Genomic DNA, 20,354 nt, shown 5'->3' on the forward strand with positions numbered 1-20,354 from the left:
GAAAACGCAAATTAAAATCATAATGGACCTCCTTGTATAAATTATTGTATTTTTTATAGTCAACACATAATGTTACATGCGTTTTTGATACACAACTTAGTGATTTGACAAGTTTATACATTATCCTGTGTTACCCACAACTATGGCTACCATCTGTCCCATGACATTACTGTTACAATATCACCAACTATTTCTTATCCTCTGCTTTTTGTTCCTGTGATTCACTCATTCCGTAACTGAGGCCCATTTTTTTTTTCATTTTTTCTCCTCTTCTCTCATTTTGCCCAACCGCTCACCTCCCTCCCTTGTGGCAATCATCAGTTTGTTCTGTATGCATAGTCCTGATTCTACTTTTTGTTTGCTCATTTTTTTTGATTCTATTTATGAGTGGAATCGTATGATGTCTTTCTCTGTCTGACTTATTTTGCTTAGCATAAAACCCTCTAAGTCCATCGATGTCTCAAATGGCACAATTGCATCCTTTTTTAAGTTCGTGTAATATTTGATTACACACACACACACACACACATATCACATTTTCTATGTCTGTTGTGTCTATTGTCTAAGTGTCCATTGATGGACTCTTAGGTTGCTTCCATGTCTGGGCTATTGAAAATAATGTTGCAATAAACATAGGGTTGTATATATCTTTTCAAATCAGTATTTCCATTTCCCTGGGTAAATACCTAAGAGTGGAATTATTGGATCGTATGTTATTTCTATTGTAAATTTTTCGAGGAACCTCCATACTGTTTTCAACAGTGCCTTCCCCGGTTTGCATTCCCACCAACGGTGCAAGAGTGTTGCCCTTTCTATACCTCTTCTCCAACACTAGTTGTCTCTTGTCTTGATTTTTGCAGGTATGAAGTGATATCTCATTGTGGTTTTGATTTGCATTTCCCTGATGACTAGTGATGTTGAGCGTCTTTTCATGTGTCTGTTGGCCATCTGCATTATCTTTGGAAAAATCTCTATTAAACCCACTGCCCATTTTTAAATCAGATTGTTTGTTGATGTGGCAGTGTATAAATTCCCATATATTTTGGATATTAACTCCTTATCAGATATATCACTTGCAAATGTCTTCTCCCATTCAGTAGGTTGTCCTTTTGTTTTCTTCAGGCTTCCTTTGCTGTACAGAAGTTTGGTTTGTTTGTTTGTTTGTTTGTTTGTTTGTTTTTAATGTGTCCCAATAGTTTATTTTTGCTTTTGTTTCCCTTGCCTTAGGATACATATCTAGAAAAATGTTTCTACATCCCATGTCAGAGAAATTACTATCTATGTTCTCTTCTAGAATTTTTATAGTTTCATGTCCTACGTTTAGGTCTTTAATCCATTTTGAATTTATTGTTGTGTATGGTGTTAGAAAGTGGTCCAGTTTAACTCTTTTACTTGTAGCTGTCTATTTTTCTCAGCACCATTTATTGAAAAGGTTGTCTTTTCCTCATTGTATATTCTTGCCTCCTTCACCATAGACTAATTGACCATATAAATGTGTTTTTTTTTTTCCATGGAGACTCTATTTTGTTCTCTTGATCTATGTGTCTATTTTTTGTGCCAGAGCCATATTTTTTGATCACTACAACTTTAAAGTATATCTTGAAATCCAGAATTGTGATACCTCCAGCTTTGTTCTTCTTTCTCAGGATTGCTTTGGCTATTTGAGGTTAACCATACAAATTTTATAATTTTTTGTTCTAGTTTTGTGAGAAAAAAAATGCTGTTGATATTTTCATAGGGATTTCACTAGATCTGTAGATTGTTTGGGTAATATGGACACTTTGACAATATTAATTCTTCAAATCCATGAGCATGGGGTACCTTTCATTTGTTTTGTCATCTTCAGTTTTTTCATCTGTGTTTCAGATCTGTGCACAGTTTCATCTGTGTTTCATCTGTGTTTCATCACTGTTTCATCTGTGTTTCATCTGTGTACAGTTTTCAGAGTACAGGCCTTTTCCCTCTTTAAGTTCATTCCTAGGTATTTTATTCTTTTTGACGCACTTGTAAAGGGGGGTTTTATGTGTCTTTTAATTTCTCTTTCTGGGACTTTGTTGTCAATGTGTAGGAATGCAGGGTATTAACTTTGTATCCTACCACTTTACTGAATTCATTTATTATTTCTAGTAGTTTTTTGGTGGATCTTTAGGATTTTCCATGTATAGTATCAGGTTGAGTACCAATAATGATAGTTTAACTTTTTTACCAATATGGATGCCTCTTAATTCTTTTTCTTGGCTGATTGGTGATGCTAGGATGTCAGTACTGTGTGGAATAAAGGTGTTGAGAGTATACATCTTTGTCTGTTACTGGCCTTAGAGAGAAAGCTCTCAGTTTTTCGCCTTTGAGGATGATATTAGCTGTGGGTTTTTCATATATGGCCTTTATTATGTTGAGGTACATTTCCTTTTTTTTTTCAATACATGAAGTTTATTGTCAAATTGGTTTCCATAGAACACCCAGTGCTCATCCCAAAAGGTGCCCTCCTCAATACCCAACACCCACCCTCCCCTCTCTCCCACCCCCCATCAACCCTCAGTTTGTTCTCAGTTTTTAAGAGTCTCTTATGCTTTGGCTCTCTTCCACTCTAACCTCTTTTTTTTTTTTTTTTTTTTTTTTTAATCTAGTTTTCTGGGAGTTTTTTATCAAGAATGGATGTTGAATCTTGTCAAATGTTTTTCCCACATTTATTGAGATGATCATATGATTTTTATCCTTTGTTTTATTGATGCGGTGTATGACATTGATTGATTTGTGAGTATTGATCCATCCCTGCCTCCTGGGAATAAATCTCACCTGATTAAGGTGAGTGATCTTTTTAATGTACTGTTGTAAGTGGTTTGCTAAGATTTTTGCATCTATGTTTCCCAGGGATATTGGCCTGTGGTGTTTTGTTGTCGTTGTCGTTGTTGTTTCTTTGTTTTTCAGAGTCTGTCTGGTTTTGGTATCAGAATAATGCTGGCCTTGTAGAATATATTTGAAAGCTTTCCTTCTGCTTCTATTTTTGGAATAGCTTAGGGAAAATAGGTATTAATTCTTCTTTAAATGTCTGGTAGAATTCACTTGTGGATCCATCTGGCCCTGGACTTTTATTTTTTGGTAGTTTTTTGATTACCAATTCAATTTTGTTATTTATAATCAGTCTGTTCAGATTTTCTATTTCTTTCTAGTTAAGTTTTAGAAGATTGTATGTTTTTTTAGGAAAGTATCCATTTCTTCCAGGTTGTTCACTTTGTTGGCATATAATTTTTCATAGTATTTCTTTTTTTTAATTTTTTTTATGTTTATTTATTTTTGAGAGAGAGAGAGAGAGAGAGAGAGAGAGAGAGCACAAGCAGAGGAGGGACAGAGAGAGAGGGAGACACAGAATCCGAAGCAGGCTCCAGGCTCCGAGCCATCAGCACAGAGCCTGACGCAGAGCTCGAACCCACAAAGCACGGGGTCATGACCTGGGCCGAAGTCAGACGCTCAAATGACTGAGTCACCCAGGCATCCCCATAGTATTTCTTATCATCCTTTGTATTTCTGTGGTGTCAGTTGTTACTACCCTCTTGTTTCAGATTTTATTTATTTGGGTTCTTTCTCTTTTCTTGATGACTCTGATTAAGGGTTTGTGAATTTTGTTTACTGTGGGAAATAAATTTAAGAATTCTCTACGCTTACACCAATGGGTTAACAAGGCTTAGAGTGTAAAACCGCTGCAGGGGGAAAGCTCCCAAGGTTAGCTAGTGAGACGAGTAACTTGCTATCCTTAAAGCTGCATGCTCCATCCATCTTAAACTTTAGACATAACGGCCAATTAGTTGTACCACCTACAGGAAAACGCTTTCCAACTGGTGTCAGTATATCATTTTATTCTTTTTGGTGCAACTGTAAGTTGCTTTGATCACAACTTCGTACTCCACTTGCCCCCCAAACCCTTTGCTTCTTACACATACAAGTTAATGGTTACTATCTGATTGTTTTCTTCTGCACATTCACCGTGTATGTAAACTCTCAAGATTCTAATAAATACGGAGAAAGGACACTTGCTCAGGGCTCTTGTCTCCCCCCCACCCCCCCCGCCCCAGACATTAGCCTCTCTCATTTTCACTTCTGTGTCTGCTCTCCTGCTGGACAAGAGAGAACTCCAGACTCAAAGTCTGTGACAGTTTGTCTTTTCAAAGAATCAGCTCATGGTTTCATTGATTTATTTTTTAGTCTGTATTTATTTCTGTTTGGATCTTTATGATTTCTTTTCTTCTACTCACCTGGGGCTTTGATTTTCTTCTGATGGTCCTTTTAGGAGTGAGGTTAGATGGTATATTTGATTTTTTCTTGTTTATTGAGGTAGGCCTGTATATACTTCTTTCTTAGAACTGCTTTCACTGTGTTCCAGAAATTGTGCACCATTGTGTAGTCATTTTCACTTGTCTCCATATATTTTTTCATTTCTTCTTTGATTGCTCTATCGACCCATTGGCTGTTTAATAGCATGATGTTTAGTCGCTGTGTGTTTGTGCTTTTTTCCAGTTTTGTTCTTGTGATTTGTTTCCAGTTGCATACTGTTGTGGTCAGAAAAGATGCATGGTATGATTTCAATCTTCTTAAATTTACTGAGGTGTGTTTTATGGCCTAATATGTGATCTATTCTGGAGAATGTTCCGTGTGCACTTGAGAAGAATGTGTATTCTATTATTTTGGGATGGAATATCCTGTGTCTGTTTATTATGTCCATATTTGTCAATGTATCATTCGAAGACATTGTCCCTTCTACATGGAAAAGGTGGAAGGAATAAAGTGAAGCAAAATATGCAAGGACATATAAAATTTCTGAAGGAAGTAGCATATTACTACATCTGTTCGCAATTGTTTGAGCAAATTGTCACATGGCCAAAAGTGACAATTAGCTGAGAAAGTGTACTCCTACTAAATAAACACAGCAAAGGTGGGGATATATAATATTCATAAGAGGAAAGAGCAGAGAGTTGGGAACCATATAATTTCAAATGATGGAAGCTCTCAAATGATGTGATTAGATTTAGGGCCTACCTCGATAATCCAGGATAATCTCCACATGCCAAGATTTTTAACTGAATCACATCTCCATTGATCCTTTTTTTTTTTTTTCCCCTTACAAATTAACATTTGCAGGTTCCAGGGATTAAGTCCTATTATCCTGAGTTTGTCATTTTTCAGTCTACCACAATCTGGACGGGGTAAAATTCCAAGTGGTCAAGTTCATCTGGATTCCAGATTGGGACGGTAAAACAGGAGCTTTAGGAGAAGACTATGGAACCTACTCCTTTGTGGAAGCCACCTTTGAGGGAGATGCTACCTTTGAGGAAGTAATTGTCTCTGTGGAAAATGGTTTCTCCACAAAAGTCACTGTCTGTCAGGAATCACTGTGTCTGAGGAAGCTGCTTTGTGGGACTGAAGTCACATACCTGTTAATAGACCTTAAGGTACTCTTGGTTGGCAGAGTAAGAATTGATAAAGATGGAGTAACTGGGTGTGGAGAAGGAGGAGATAGATGGTCTGGGGCCTACCAGACCCTTCAGCGTCCACCTCCCATTCTGTTTGACTCCAACATCCTTTTGAGATTAATGATCTTTGCCTCAGTTTTATCTTCCAGTTATCCCTTGAGTTCCTCTCATTGCCCATCTCTGACACTGACCCAAACAGGGAAAGGGATTCTGGGACATGTATTTCCCAGACAGGAATTTTGATGCTAATTTGACCACAGAAAATCCAGCATATAACACATTTCTGTTGATATTTAGTGTCGCCAGCCTTCAGTTTCAGCCATTTTGGTAGGAGTACCAGTACCTCACTGTATTTTTATTTTCAATTTTTTATATGGCGAATAATGATGTTGAGCACATTTTTTTCCCTATGTTTTCATGACCATTTGAATGTCTTCTTTCAGGAAGTGCCTCTTGAAGTCTTTTTGCCCAATTTTAAAAAATGTTCATTGCGGGGCACCTGGGTGGCTCAGTTGGTTAAGTGTTTGACTTCACCTCAGGTCATGATCTCACAGCTCATGGGTTTGAGCCCCGTGTCCAGCTCTGTGCTGACAGCTCAGAGCCTGGAGCCTGCTTCAGATTCTGTGTCTCCCTCTCTCTCTGCCCTTCCCCTGCTCGCGCTCTGTCTCTCAAAAATGAATAAACATTTAAAAAAAAATTTTAAATAATAAAATAAAATAAAATAAAATAAAATAAAATAAGATAAAATAAGATAAAATAAGATAAAATAAGATAAAATAAAATAAAATAAAATAAAATAAAATAAAATAAAATAACATAGTAAAATGTTCATTTATTTTGAGAGACAGAGCCTGAGCAGGGGAGAGGCAGAGAGACAAGGAGAGAGAGAATTCCAAGCAGGCTCCACACTGTCAGTGCAGAGCCCAAGTGGGGCTCAATCCCATGAAACATGAGATCAGGACCTGAGCTTAACCTACTGAGCTTAACTTACTAAGGTGCCCCATTTCTGTCCGTTAAATTTTTTTTAATGTTAATTTATTTTTGAGACAGAGAGAGAGAGAGAGTGTGAGGAAGGGTCAGAGAGAGATGGACACAAATCTAAAGCAGGCTCCAGGCTCTGAGCTATCAGCACAGAGCCAGGAGTGGGGGCTCGAACTCATGAGCCATGAGATCATGACCTGAACAGAAGTCAGACGCTTGACAGACTGAGCCACCCCGACACCCATGCCCACTTTTTAATTAGAGTTTTTTTTTTATTACTAACTTGTAATTCTATCCTGACTATAAGTCCTATATAAATTTGGATATGTGTGTATTATATTCATTCAGCCCAGCACATACATGTCTTTCCAAGGGTAACTTGCATCTTCCCTTTCTTAACACTGTTCTTATTTTTAGTGAAGCCTAATTTTCCTTTCTTTTTATTGTTAGTGTTTATTTCATCCTGAGAAGTCTTTGTCTGTTGTAAAGCCATGAAGATATTCTCTTATGTTTTAACTAGAAGCTTTATAGTTTGAGCTTTTAGATTTAGTTCTATGATCCATTTTGAATTAATATTTATGTATCGTATAAGGTAGGTAGGATGTGTTATTTCTTTCCATGCTGACATTCAATAGATTCAACTCCATTTATTGAAAAGACAATCATTTTCTACCTCTAATGGCAGCGATAACTATTTTTATATACAAATAAGCCAATTGTATGCACATGAGCCTTTTTTTTTTCTTTTGGATTCTTCGTCTAGTCCTGTGGATGTATATCTATCCTGGTATTAAATCATTGTTTTGTTTTGTTTTTTTTACCATGGCATTAAAGTAAGTATTGGTATTCGATACTGTAATTTCTGTAAACATTCTTCTTTCCAATGTTGTCTTGGCTATTCTAAATCATGCATTTCTATGCTAGTTTCACGATTGGCACGTCACATTCTAAAAAAAAAATTATATGAAATGTTCAGGGACTGTATTGACTGTAGAGGTAAATTTGGGAGACTTTACATCCCAAGAATATATAGAGTATTCCAATCCAAGTGCATGGTTACCTCTCCACTTATTAAGGTTTTCTTTTATTTTGTCAGCAACACTTGCACGCTTGGTTTCCCAGGAAGCAGATTCTGAAATCAAGGTTAGCGAGCTGGGGGCTGGTTATTAGGGGGCACCCTCAGTGCAAGAGAGGGGAAGGAACCAGGATTGGGCAGAATGTTTTCCGCATTTTATTACATTTATGACTATTTTATTTTGGGATGCTGTTATAAATGATATTGCTTTTTAAATTTTTTCCATGGTTTACTGCTAACCTACAGAAATATGATTGATGTTATACCCTGACATTGTATTTTGAGGCTTTATCCAACAACTCTGATAAATTATGTATTCTAATGGTTTATAAGTTATATCGTTTTTACGCACACACATACACAAATATATTAGCTACAAATAAAAATGTTTTATTTCTTCCTTTCTCATGTTTTACATATTTAAATTTATTTTCCTTGCCTTATTTTACTGCCAGGGCCTCCAGGTTACTGAACAAAATGCTAAAGGCCATTCTGATCTGGTTCCGGAGCTCAAAAGCAAAACATTCACTTTTTTACCACAAGCATGGTGTTAGGTTTACAGGTGGTTATTAGTCCTTTGTTTGGTTTGTTTTTCTTTTCAGTCTTTTGATGTCACCTTCCTTTAGCAGATTAGGGAAATCTGCTTCAAGTTTCCTGAGAGATTAGGTATTACGTTTTCTCAAATGCTTTTCCACATCTACTAAAATAAATTTTTTCTTTCTCTTTCTTATGTTTTTTTTCCTAACATGTAAGTCAACCTGTATTGTAGCAGGATTCTTGCACAGAGAGTTGTAACACTGAGGCTTTTGAATTTCCAGGAAGCAACTTTATTCGTGCCAGCACCGCTCAGTTGGGTTCATACTCGAAGAACTGAGCACCGAACGTCATGTGGCATAGTTTTCTATACGTTTTCTATTTCTTTGTTTCCCATATACGGCAACACACACAAACATATAGTCGATTAAGTAGTCTCAGTTTACAAGGTCATGAGGGATATTGTCACATAGGCGCATAGCCAGGTTACTTTTTTTCTCTCTCCTTAGGGAGGGGACCCTACCACAGTATTACCAGCATAAATTCCAGTTGCTCGTGATGTATTATCCTTTCGATATAATTAATTCCTAGTTTTCATTTTCCCTGATGTTCTATAAGGTGGGTATTTGCCTTGTTATTTCTGGAAAAGCGGGAAAAGTTAGCTTCAGTTTTCTGTATATTCACCCAACCCACTGAATTCATGCTCAACATAAATTGAGCCTGTATCTAGATGATAAGGTATGACTATAGGCTCCTGTTCCATAGCCAATGAGGAGAAAGAAAGTTTACAAATGTACATGGTTAGGAGAGAGGCAGAGATTTAGTCTCATAGCATCTGTACTCCATTTGTGTGGGCCACAAGATGTATGCTCCACGCAGTTGCCTAAATGGCAGCATAATAGCAAATTACTTGCACTAATCATATTTTTCATCTGGTATTTCACTCATTAGTGTGTTCTCAATCTTCACTGGGTTAGCCAGCTTCTCACATATAATATTATTTGAGTCAGAGCAGAGTGTATAGGAAACATATATTGTGTTTATATATCCACAAAACATGGTGTCATCTACGTCCTTTGTATTTCTTACAAGCCTAAAAGAGAAAAGAAAGAATGCGCTCAGCAAGTAGAAAGTTTGGAATGGATTCACAGGAAACAAAATTACTTTTCCACCACATCATTCCTCCTGGGTCTCCCTTGTCTAAAATACATTTTAATTATTATTTGGAGCATGAAGAGTATCCCAGCTACTCATATGTATCAACAGATAGGCAATAGCTAATGCTATCTTATTTCAGCATGCCTCTTCCGGTTTTTTACACCTGGAATATTTGCTGTCTTTTGCTTCCAGATGGTACCGCCTCCTTTCTCCAATACTTAATATGATTTAGAGTAATACAATTTTATTAGATTCTCCAGTCTGGCCGCAGTAGTAAATCTTCGACAATGTCTCTTCAAATATTTTTCATAATCACTCAAATCAAGAATTAACCTAATATGTGACACCCTCAGTTCAACATCGTCTCCAAGTGACATTTCCCCCCAAGCCATTTTTCAGAGATTTTATTCCGAAGTTCTGAATAATTACCAGCTCCTAATATAAGATTACTGAGCAAGGACCATGCGTCCAAGACAAACTTACAAGTTGAAAATATTATCTTTTGGAAAAAAAAATGTAGTATCAATGCTTGGGTCAACAAATAATGATCACCAATAATCATTATTAATGATTAATAAGTAAGCTCATCGGTTAATAACAAATAAGTTCATCAGTTAAATTTTCAAAAGTGAAATTTCCTTATTGGAAGTGACACAATACAGATGTCATTGATCACAACCCCTTTCCAGAAATAAATCCCAAAAATAACATTATTAATAAAAAACAAAATGAAATATACATTCATATATACACATGTATATACATTCATATATATTCATACATATATGTATATTCATATACATTCATATATATTCATATACATACATATTCATATATATTCATATACATCCATATATACACATACATACATTCATATATAATTATATATTATATACGTATATAAGTATATATCGTATATATGTTATTATATACTTTTTTATTTTTGTATTATTTCTTAATAATTAAAAATATATACTATGCTTTCTATTCCACCATAGATTATCTTCCCATTAGCAATAATAACAAATAAACTCATGGAAATTCTTCTTTTTCAAAACAAGATTTCATCTGTACTCTCTCCTGATGTACGCATTACCGTTACTGCTAGTCCTTTACCCCAAATGAGATTTTAAAAATATATATCCTTCTGTCCTCCGTTTGTACACATAGTATCCCTCCTTTATTCTGTCATTGCAAACTCCCAAAGACACAGCTGCTTAGTCTTCCTGACCCATATTCTTACATCTACTATTCCTATCTGAAGGAAAAAAAAAAAAAAATTCATCAATACTTGCATTTGCTTCTGGCCCACTGTGAGGAGTGTGCAGGAATCTCAGGGTATTTAGTGTGGCTGGACCCCAACATAACTGCCCTGCAGTCATACCTGCTTGACGTGTCCTCAGCCGACAAATATGTATAAACGTGTGGGCTTGTGGCAGTATACTGCAGATTGATGTTCTGGCTTCTTTCTTTAGTCTAATCCTGTCTCTTTCCCAATTTTCAGGCATTATAAAATACAAATGGGACTTTTGACATTGTTTTTATATGTGCTTTGTCTGTCTCTCCTCCCCTCATTATAGGTAGAACAAATATAACATATGAATCAATTTATAACGGTATATTTATAAGCACTTTCTTAATATATTACATGACAAAATATTTTGTGTATGCCATATATATAATATACCATGCCCATGCTCATTATCTTCTTTGCTGGAAGTGTTCTAGTCTATCTCTAAATTTTTCACTCAAAACGGCCATTTTAAATGTCGTTTACAACACAAATTTCAGAGCTAAAATTTAACTTTGGTTGTTCTATGTATTCTTACTGAAGGATTTATCACATTATATCCTTTTTATATATAGAATTGTTTAGTCTGTGCATATAATCAATGGTTAAGTAATGAAGGGAAGAATCAGTCTTTCTTTCACCTTTGAATCTCAGCACTTAGTCAAATTTTAAGCACGAGGGTAGAGCCCAGTGAATTTTGTTGGCCTCTATAATTTTCTGAGTTAAAAGTCTCACGGAAATTCCCTTTTATTGTACTACTACAAATACGTTCACTAGTGACCTGTCAAGATAATGAGAAGACGTTTGTGGCAACGTTTTTGCATCATTAAGAGCATTAAAGATGTTGAGGGTGCAATTTCAACCACAGCTCGTTTAAATTGTAATCTATAATGCTAATGGAGAGCACACCTTTACTCCAACCAACTACAAAAGTTCAATAAGAATAAAGACTTACCAGTCAGAGGAGAAAATTGTCTCATCCACTATCTTGTAATCTGCATAATATTTTCTGGGAGATAACCCCAGCCAGTATTTACGTAAGTTCCTGGATTTTACAAATTCCTACAAGAAATAGAGGTTGAAAACAAAAACAAAAACAATTGTCTCCCATTTCTGTGTATTACTTCACAACATAATTTGTGACAAATTACTGTTTTAAGGTAACATCTTTTGACATTATACTACTGCTTTTTGAGGTCATTAAAAAAAAATGAAACAAAGTGCCCGTTACTATAAGATTCCCTGCAACACTTATATATCATTTACTGCTTCACATGGAAAAGTATCTACCGGTCCATGCATTACTTTAACTTAGGGTTTGTGAAGTTCACCAACTTCAAGATTCAAATATAGAGCAGTAGTCTAGGGGCAAAGGAGGTGGTTAACCACTAAAACACAAGTTAAGAGAAACAGAAAAAGCAGAAGAAAAACATAGCAAAGTCAGACGAGAAGTGGTTACAGACTAGAATTTAGATCCAGTCCAGACTTTTGTAGCCAAAGTAAGATTTTCTCACTCATATCCAGACATTTTTTTTTTTTTTTTGAGTAAATAACTATGAGTGGATCCTTTGAGAAGGACGGGGTGTAGAAGTGACCATAGTTTCCTTTCCCCTGCTGCTATAAAGGCGGACAAAGATTCTCACAGTAGGGAAGCCGAGACTTTTGGGAACATGAGTTTTTTTCCTTAAATAATATTATCCAATATTATCCAATTATTATTCATAATAATATTATGAATATTATCCAAGAGAACAGAAATGCCAAGGAATAAGTAATGATATGGAGATACCACTTAGATATTAGAGAAAAAGAAAATGAATAAATATAAATACATAAATACACACATACATCTTCTACAGAACTCACTTTTCCTGGAACCCAGGGAATCAGTATAACATATCCGCTTGGCACTTGCCTTTGACATCCCATCTTAATCCCTACTTTTTTATACATATGTTATCCAACCTATCTTCTTATTGTAGGTTGTGGCGTTGACTTTTTCTCTTAGTTAAAAAAATACAAAATGGTAGAAACAAAGAATCTTCTCTATGTAAATTTTATGGAATTGGTAACCCTTAAGAATGATTTCCAGGTCTTCTATTTTTTTAGGTAAATTCTCAGAAATTGTGTTCTGAAAGTTGATTCTAAAGTTCTGGTTTGGAAAGCCTCACAGCCCAAAAGATTCTGGGTACCCCAAATCTACCCATCTGCCCAACCTCTGAGATTCCCTGGATGTTAAGGTCCTAAGCTACGGTTTTGGATCACACCTGAGATATACTACCTCGCAATAAACGTACTAAGTGTCAGTCACCTCATACCCTAATTAAAATAAGTGAGAATCATGTCTGGATTAGTACAAATTTTCTCCAACACGCCTCAATCCTCTCTATTCTATGATGGGAAAAGTGACTTCCTTCTTCACAGGCAGAGATACAGGGGATCTTACCAATACACTTTTGTTCTTAATCATCAATAGGCTGGCATTTTGAGCAGAACAGAACATGGCATTCTTTTGCCATGTTACATAGTTCTTAGTTACTAGGTAACAGTTGTCCTCATGCCATATCCACTTCTTTGGGCAAGGTTTACATTTGTGCTCTGAAAGAAGAACATAGTTTCATTTGGTTTGGGTTGATGATCTTCATTACTCTCATTATTCCCATTGTCCTCTGTGTTGAATTTACCAAATTTACTTGTCTTTCTTGCTTTTACATGAAAGGTGAAGAACCTGAATCTTGTGTTCCAGGTCCCTGTATACCACCGCAATGCATCCAAAACATAATCTGAACAATACATTCCAAATTAAATGTCCAGGGTATTTCAGTGTATTTTCCTAACTCCGGAGTCCAGAATAATGATGAATTAATTTACTTTTCTCTCTTTGCCATTTTTTAAATTACTACATGGCAATGAAAGCTAATCACAAAAACATTGTGTGGTAAGAATCAACCCCGCAGCCTGCATCAACCCATCTCCAACTAGGGCGTTTCTGGCTGTCTGACATTGAATACTTGGGGGAGTTTTCAAAAGCACAAAGAACATATTTTAGTTGTAATAACTATAGGAACTTTAGAGATATTGAAAGACCAATTACTCCCAATTCGAATGGCAAGACTTAACTATTTCTTTGCTATTGATTCTCATCAAACATTGACGTTTAGGAACAAGGTCACCTATAAAGACCTTCTCTTCTATCCTTTAAGAAAGATATAAAGACGTGACTTATCCTCTCCTCCTTATTTTCTATTGACCTCAGTGCTGAGAATAATAGTAAATTTCAGATTAGAGAAACTGTATGTGGTCTAATATTTTATTAGTTGTTATCCTCTGATAATTTGGGGCCGACAGTTGTTATTTTCTTATTTTTCTTTGCACAGTGAGTCCTTTGTCAAGTAAGTTTAATTCCTCTCTCCAAATAATGGCATCCCAGGGAAAGGCTGCTAGCTTTTGATGAAATAATTCTCAGTGACTCTAAGGTTTTGTTCATTGTCTAATAAATAGCTCACAGAGGAATATAGGATTACCTGGTTCTCTTTGGTAAAGCTCATGACATAATTTGGTGGCTATTTCTTGCAGTGTGAGAGATAGGTTCCTGATCATCTGGGAACTATTCATGCTATGCATCAATTGTAGAGAAACATTTCTCTGAAGTTCTTCTTTGATATTTTGTAGTGTATTCAATTTTCTCATTTCTTTCTTCAAAGTTATGTAAACTTGAGGTAAAAAAAAAAAAAAAGAAAAGAAATGGCAAAATATTTTAATCCCTCAACCCACCCATCACCTTCTTTCTGCTGAACTAGTATTATGCCCTTGGGCTATGGAGGGAAGGAGTCACTTCACAGGAGTGAGGGAAACAGACTACCGTATTTAAGTACCTAGCTGTCAATACCTTTTGTGGGTATCTCACCTACAACCATCCCAAAGCCTCAAATCAAGAGTATCCTGTCTTGTGAAACTCATAGAATTCTAAGTGTCTTTCCCTTTCCGTCAAAGCATAGGTAATACGTACATACGCTTCCTAAGATTCCTAGTCCAATCAGCAGCAGAAGGCATAGGAGAATCAGAGCCAAGGCTCTCTGATGCCACACATGGGAAGTAGCAGCAGGTTCTGTGGAAAGCAAAATGAGCGAACAGGCCGGAAATGGTATGCATCTTCATTTGAATAATTCATTCATTCATTCATTCATTCATTCATTCATTCATTCATTTTGCCTTTATTTCTTTCTGACTCTGGTAAAAGAGTGAGTAAAAACTCCAGGCCATTTAAAAAGAGCTTTTCAAAGAATAAGTAAAAAACATGTTGCTAATTGTTTTGCACGCAAACTCGTTCTCACAGGAGAGGCCGTTAATTGGTAGGCTGATCCAAGACACAAGGAGGCAAAGATGGGATTTAAAAAGGAGACTTGAGAAAACCAATGTATAATATATAATGTATCTTTTCTGTACAAATTTGGGGGAAAGGGGGAGCTAGTGACTAATAGAGAGGTCAATCAGAGCAATCCTGTCTTGAGTAGATGATTGTGATTGTCAAAGAAAATCATTTGTTATTTAGGTTCTTCCTCCCCAGATCCTGAGAATTTGGCTGTGGAACATAATTGATAGACTGTCTCTTGTAATGTCTCCGTGTGTCCTCCCTTCTGCCAAACCTTAGGCCAGATCGATATCATTTCTACATCCGAATTTCTTCATATTATTAGCAACAAACTTCTGTTGGATGTTTCTCTTTTGCTAAACACAGAAACCCTCGAATAGATCATTTCCCTATTTAAAAAAAAGCAAGAATTGCAAACTTTATATTATAAATTATTCATTATTAAATCACTACCTGATTTAAATTATCATCATTGGTATATACATGGATACTAGATGTTTCCAAAAGTATAATTCAGGAATAACATGATAACCTCATTATATTTCTGATCTGTGTTATGTCCCGCATCTCTTAGTTGCTGCTGTAACATTGTAAAGTTTAGAGAGAATTGAAAGTATAATGTAAAACAAATTTTTAGACTTTGAACAATAGTTAACGGTGAAAGAACTGTATAGTCAGGATCTTTTCTAAGGTGAAAAATATGACTTCAAGTGCTATCTTTCATAAGAATTATGTTCTCATCTATTTATGTACTCAATTAGTCAAAAGTTCTGTTCAATAGGAAAGGTTTAATGAAGAAAGGAAAATAATTGAGTTGTGTTTTGCTTGTTTGTTTGTTTTGTTTTTTTTTGGAAAGATCACTGTTACTGCCTCTGGACAACAAATTCATCATAGGGCTCAGTGTTGGAAGCAGGGAGAACAGCAAGAAAACTATTGTAGCATGCCATTTGAGAGAGGATAGTAGTTTGCTTTACTAGGAATAGAGAATGTGATGACCCATGAATCCATTAAGAATACATTTTGAAGTTAGAATCTATAGGACGAATTTATGAAATGTTTCCAAGACGTTTTTTCCTTGACAGAGGCGGTAGATAAGAAACATACACACTTAGAGGCAGTATAGTGAAGTAACAAAAAAAAAAAAAAAAAAAAAAAATGCGCAGCACATTCCTAGGGCTAGTGTGCCTGGGTTTGGTTTTTTTTTTTTTAATTTTTTTTTTAACATTTATTTATTTTTGAGACAGAGAGAGACAGAGCATGAATACGGGAGGGTCAGAGAGAGAGGGAGACACAGAATCTGAAACAGGCTCCATGCTCTGAGCTGTCAGCACAGAGCCCGACGCGGGGCTCGAACTCACGGACCGTGAGATCATGACCTGAGCCGAAGTCGGACGCTTACCACCCAGGCGCCCCAGTGTGCCTGGGTTTGAACGCTGGATAAGCTACTTTTCACATGGGACCTTGGACAAGTCATTGAATGTCCCTGGGCTTACTTTCTGCATTTGTTAAAAAAGAAAGCCATAAAATACCAGAGATTAAGTGATCTAGTATTGGTAATACAATTAGAACAGTGCTGGCACATAGGTGATTGTATTTAATATGTATTTGTATTTATATTTATATTTACATTTATATTCATATTTATATTTAGATTATTTATATTTAATGAGATGAGGATGATTAGGGAAAGGAAACAGTTTTAGGGGATTTTTTTTTTAAATACGAAACTTTCAGGTACAGTGTGATTTTGAATGGTATATTTTCCAATATTTCTTAACCTTTTTTCTCCCTTTAGTACTCTATGTGTCTTTCATTTAACTTAACCTCCAAAAGAAATAGAAATTTGGGGGTGATATACGCTTACTTAGTAGAAAACCAAATGACATTTTTTAAAGTTTTCTCTGTCTCTCTTTTTTCTCTCTGTTTCTGTCTTTCAGATACACACACACACACACACACACACACACACACATACACACTTTTCCTTTCCTTTCCTTTCCTTTCCTTTCCTTTCCTTTCCTTTCCTTTCCTCCTCCCTCTCCCCCTTTCCTCCCTCACCCTCCCTTTCTTTCTTTTCTTTCTCTCTTCTTTTCTTTTCTTTGCTTTGCTTTTTTTTTTCTTTTCTCTAATAATTAGGCTTAACATACCAGAATTGTGGTGTGTGTATGTATATGAGTATTTTGTAGCCTCCAATAAACATTTTTTTTTTTTCCTTTTCTAAATGATGAGTTAGATTCTGGAAACATTAACTGCATCGTATGGCTATAAAATCACATTGAAATCAAGTATCAAACTATTAAGTTCTGCTGAACAGTTCAACCAAAGCAGTCACTTCTTTTTAAATTAAAAAAAAATTTTTTTCATGTTTATTTATTTTTGAGAGAGAGAGAAAGAGACAGAGCATGAGCGGGGATTGGGCAGAGAGAGAGGGAGACACAGAATCCGAAGCAGGCTCCAGGCTCTGAGCTGTCAGCACAGAGCGCAACGTGGGGCTGGAACACACGAACGGTGAGGTAATAACCTGAGTCCAAGTCAGACGCTTAACCAACTGAGCCACTTAGGCACCCCCAAAGCAGTCACTTCTTAAATGCCATATATAAAATGAGAAAATTTAATCCAAAATGTAACCCATACTAGGGGAACTAAATTAAGTAAAGATTTATGAAAAAGAGCTCTATCCCCATTCAACCATAATATTCCCTGAGCTATTATCTCATCATTCAAAGAATGAATAGACCTAACAGTAAGCTAACGAGATGTGATATAATCTGATTTTACGAATGATATGTCTAACAGTATAGTAACACGTTCATTCACAAAATTTGAATTTGTAGATCTAAACACTATTATCTCACTCTTTATCTACTGTTATAGTTTAATGTTAAAGAAAACTTCCTCACCTTTCAGTCTGAAGTTCATGCACTCCTATGTAATTACATATTGCTACAGAGGACTGCTTAACATCCTTCTCTGAACAAAATTTGATTTCTCAGATGGTAATGGTCAAATTGGAGCAGTTAAAAGTAACAGAAGCTAAATTCCTCTTAATACGCCTTTCCGAAAAATCTTCTTGACCTTATTTATTATTGTCATTCTTTTTGAGAGCCTCTCATTTTCATTTTTGGCACTTGGAACTGAAAAGTATGGTTAACTTGGGGCACCTGGGTGGCTCAGTCGGTTAAGGGATCGACTTTGGCTCAGGTCACGATCTCACAGTTTGTGGGTTTGAGCCCCGCATCGGGTTCTGTGCCGACAGCTCAGAGCCTGGAGCCTGCTTCGGATTCTATGTCTCCCTCTCTCTCTGCCCCTCTCCTGCTTGCAGTCTGCCTCTCTCTCTCTCTCTGAGAAATAAGTAAACATGAAAAAACATTAAAAAAAAAACAAGTGTAGTCAACTTTAAATATTAAAGAAATATGTACTAGGTTAAATGAATAAGCAAAAAATGATGAATGAAATCCTGGCCAAGAAGAAAACATTTTACGGGCACTTGGGTGACTCAGTTGACTAAGCTTCTGACTCTTGGTTGGGGCTCAGGTCATGAACTCGAAGTTTGTGGGTTCAAGCACCTTGTCAGGCTCTGTACCGGCAGTGTGGAGCCTCCTTGGGATTCTTTCTCTCTCTCTCTCCCTCTCTGTCCCTCCCCCACTTCTCTCTCTCAAAAAGAAATGAACATTAAAAAAAGAAAACCTTTTATTGGTGTATTTCCCATCTTTATTTATCTATCTTTCATTGAAACCTCACAAAATAATCATTAAACATGTTAGCCTTTTTCAAAAGGGCACAATTAGCATACACCAAATTATGGCTGCAAGCTCATAATTAAGCAGGTATTGTTATCCTATTTTATAGATGAGAGCACAGAGCTTCAAAGGGTCAAATGAGTTATTCACCTCTGATCGGTTCCAAACCCTCTCCTCCATAATTCCGGCAGGTCAATAAAGTAGAGAGGCTTCCCCAGTCCCCAGACATACATGTGACACTCAAGCACACCCTGTCCTCACTGAACCCTTGTTTCTCTGCTGAAAAAAGGCGACGCCCAGGATTATGTCATAAGACAAATAGGATAGTGCTTGTCACAAGGGGGGGGGGGTGGAATGAAAGCCAGTTTTCTTATTGTATTTGTGACTAGCATTTTCTTAGCAAAATGAAGAATATGCATGACCATGACTCTCCTGGGCAACACGTGCTTCTTGTTCTAAGACTTCATTTCACTGAGGGAAAAAAAAAATGTTTCACCATCCGGTAAAATCAAAATATGAGTCTATCCCAATCATCTTGAGTGTGATGTTAAAACACAGAAAATTCGCAGAAGATGGAGGGTTCGATGTACTAATTAGCACCTTTAAGAAAAACCCTTTATAATCATTTTGTACATTAGTAGCTTTGGTCAAAATGAGAGGCTTAATTTAAAATTTCATGGAGGGGCACCTGGGCGGCTCAGTCAGTCAAGCGTCTGACTCTTGATCTCTGCTCAGGTCATGATCTCACAGTTCATAGGTTCGAGCCCCAACCTGGGCTCTGCGCTGACAGAGGAGAGCTTGCTTGGGATTAATCTCTCCCTCTCTCTCCCTGTCCCTGCCCCGTTTATGCTCTCTCTCTCTCTCTCTCTGTCTCTCACAAAATAAATAAATAAACATTTAAAAAATAAAATTCACACTGAAGGATCATGGTCAATTCACTAATACCTAAGGCCTTCTACCCTTCCACTCTTACCAACCTGCAACACTTCCCAAGCTCAGCGTCTTACCTTTGATTCCAACTGTGCCAAACTCCTGGATACTTTTCTTTCTACCGGAGTCCTGAAAATTGAGGTCTGCGTAAGTAACCTCTTCAGACATTGAGGCTATGAAAAGGAATCCCCCCCCCAAACTATTACTCTTTTAAAAAGATGAAAGTGAACTAACGGAGTTGAATGTTACACAGGAATTGTGGCTTTGAACTGCTGTGTGTAAACCAAAACTTACGCTTAGAAGCTTACACTTCTCTTTTCGCTGTACCAATCCCGGGAGTCTACAGATGAGCTGCAGCCTATGAGAGGCCTTAGACAGATACAGACACAGTTGCAAGACTGAAAGTATTTTTTTTTTCTTATCTCTTCCTTTTTCTCATTTCTCAATATCTACCAACTACCAAAGTGGCTTTCAAAATTGTTTTGGATATGATCAGTGTCATGCAAGGGGGCGCGGATCACCAGCAACACAGGTGCAGATATACAGAATTTATCGGAGAACAACCTTCCAGCAAAGAAATAACAAAAGGACACAGTCCTCCAACACTCATTGTTCTACAACGATGGCCTGGCACAGACGTTCTCTCTCGGTCCCGGCCTAGGTCCTGATAGGATTTGCCTTTTTGGGAGACCGCACAAACCCAGAGCACCCCCAGGGAGACACAGAGGACAAGCCCCACTCTGTAACTCTGTTACATAGGAATAGGTTAGCCTAAGAGGAGCGAGGGGACATCTAGTTTCTCTAGTAG

The 20,354-nt window shown here is 36.7% G+C and overlaps 1 protein-coding gene across 3 annotated transcripts; it reads right to left on the reverse strand.

Annotated features, from left to right (window-relative positions):
• Positions 1-7,890: 7,890 nt before the first annotated feature.
• Positions 7,891-19,827, reverse strand: CLEC12A (C-type lectin domain family 12 member A). 3 transcript variants are annotated; one of them, XM_019436406.2, is made up of 7 exons: positions 19,624-19,725; positions 17,777-18,010; positions 14,514-14,612; positions 14,029-14,217; positions 12,951-13,102; positions 11,460-11,566; positions 7,891-9,148 (listed from the first exon to the last, which is right to left on the reverse strand). In XM_019436406.2, the coding sequence occupies exons 2-7, from the start codon at positions 17,793-17,795 to the stop codon at positions 8,971-8,973; spliced, it is 744 nt and encodes a 247-aa protein (XP_019291951.2). In that variant the 5' UTR covers positions 17,796-18,010; positions 19,624-19,725; the 3' UTR covers positions 7,891-8,970. The 3 variants fall into 3 exon arrangements, with proteins under 3 accessions (XP_019291951.2, XP_019291950.2, XP_019291952.2); XM_019436405.2 differs by lacking the exon at positions 17,777-18,010 and having other exon boundaries at positions 19,624-19,826; XM_019436407.2 differs by lacking the exons at positions 14,514-14,612; positions 17,777-18,010 and having other exon boundaries at positions 19,624-19,827.
• Positions 19,828-20,354: the final 527 nt, after the last annotated feature.

The sequence above is a fragment of the Panthera pardus genome, unplaced genomic scaffold, assembly GCF_024362965.1.
Source record: "Panthera pardus isolate Hobbes unplaced genomic scaffold, ASM2436296v1 HiC_scaffold_6, whole genome shotgun sequence".
Lineage (NCBI taxonomy): Eukaryota > Metazoa > Chordata > Mammalia > Carnivora > Felidae > Panthera > Panthera pardus.

What these genes read in the sequence shown, in the direction of transcription:
- CLEC12A (XM_019436405.2), bottom strand. Translation starts at nt 19,714, where the DNA reads ATGTCTGAAGAGGTTACTTACGCAGACCTCAATTTTCAGGACTCCGGT. An exon ending in AGGAATCTTAGGAAGCGTAT is followed by an intron (nt 14,218 to 14,513) that starts GTACGTATTACC and finishes TTTTACCTCAAG; the next exon opens with TTTACATAACTTTGAAGAAA. An exon ending in TTAAGAACAAAAGTGTATTG is followed by an intron (nt 11,567 to 12,950) that starts GTAAGATCCCCT and finishes TATTTCTTGTAG; the next exon opens with GAATTTGTAAAATCCAGGAA.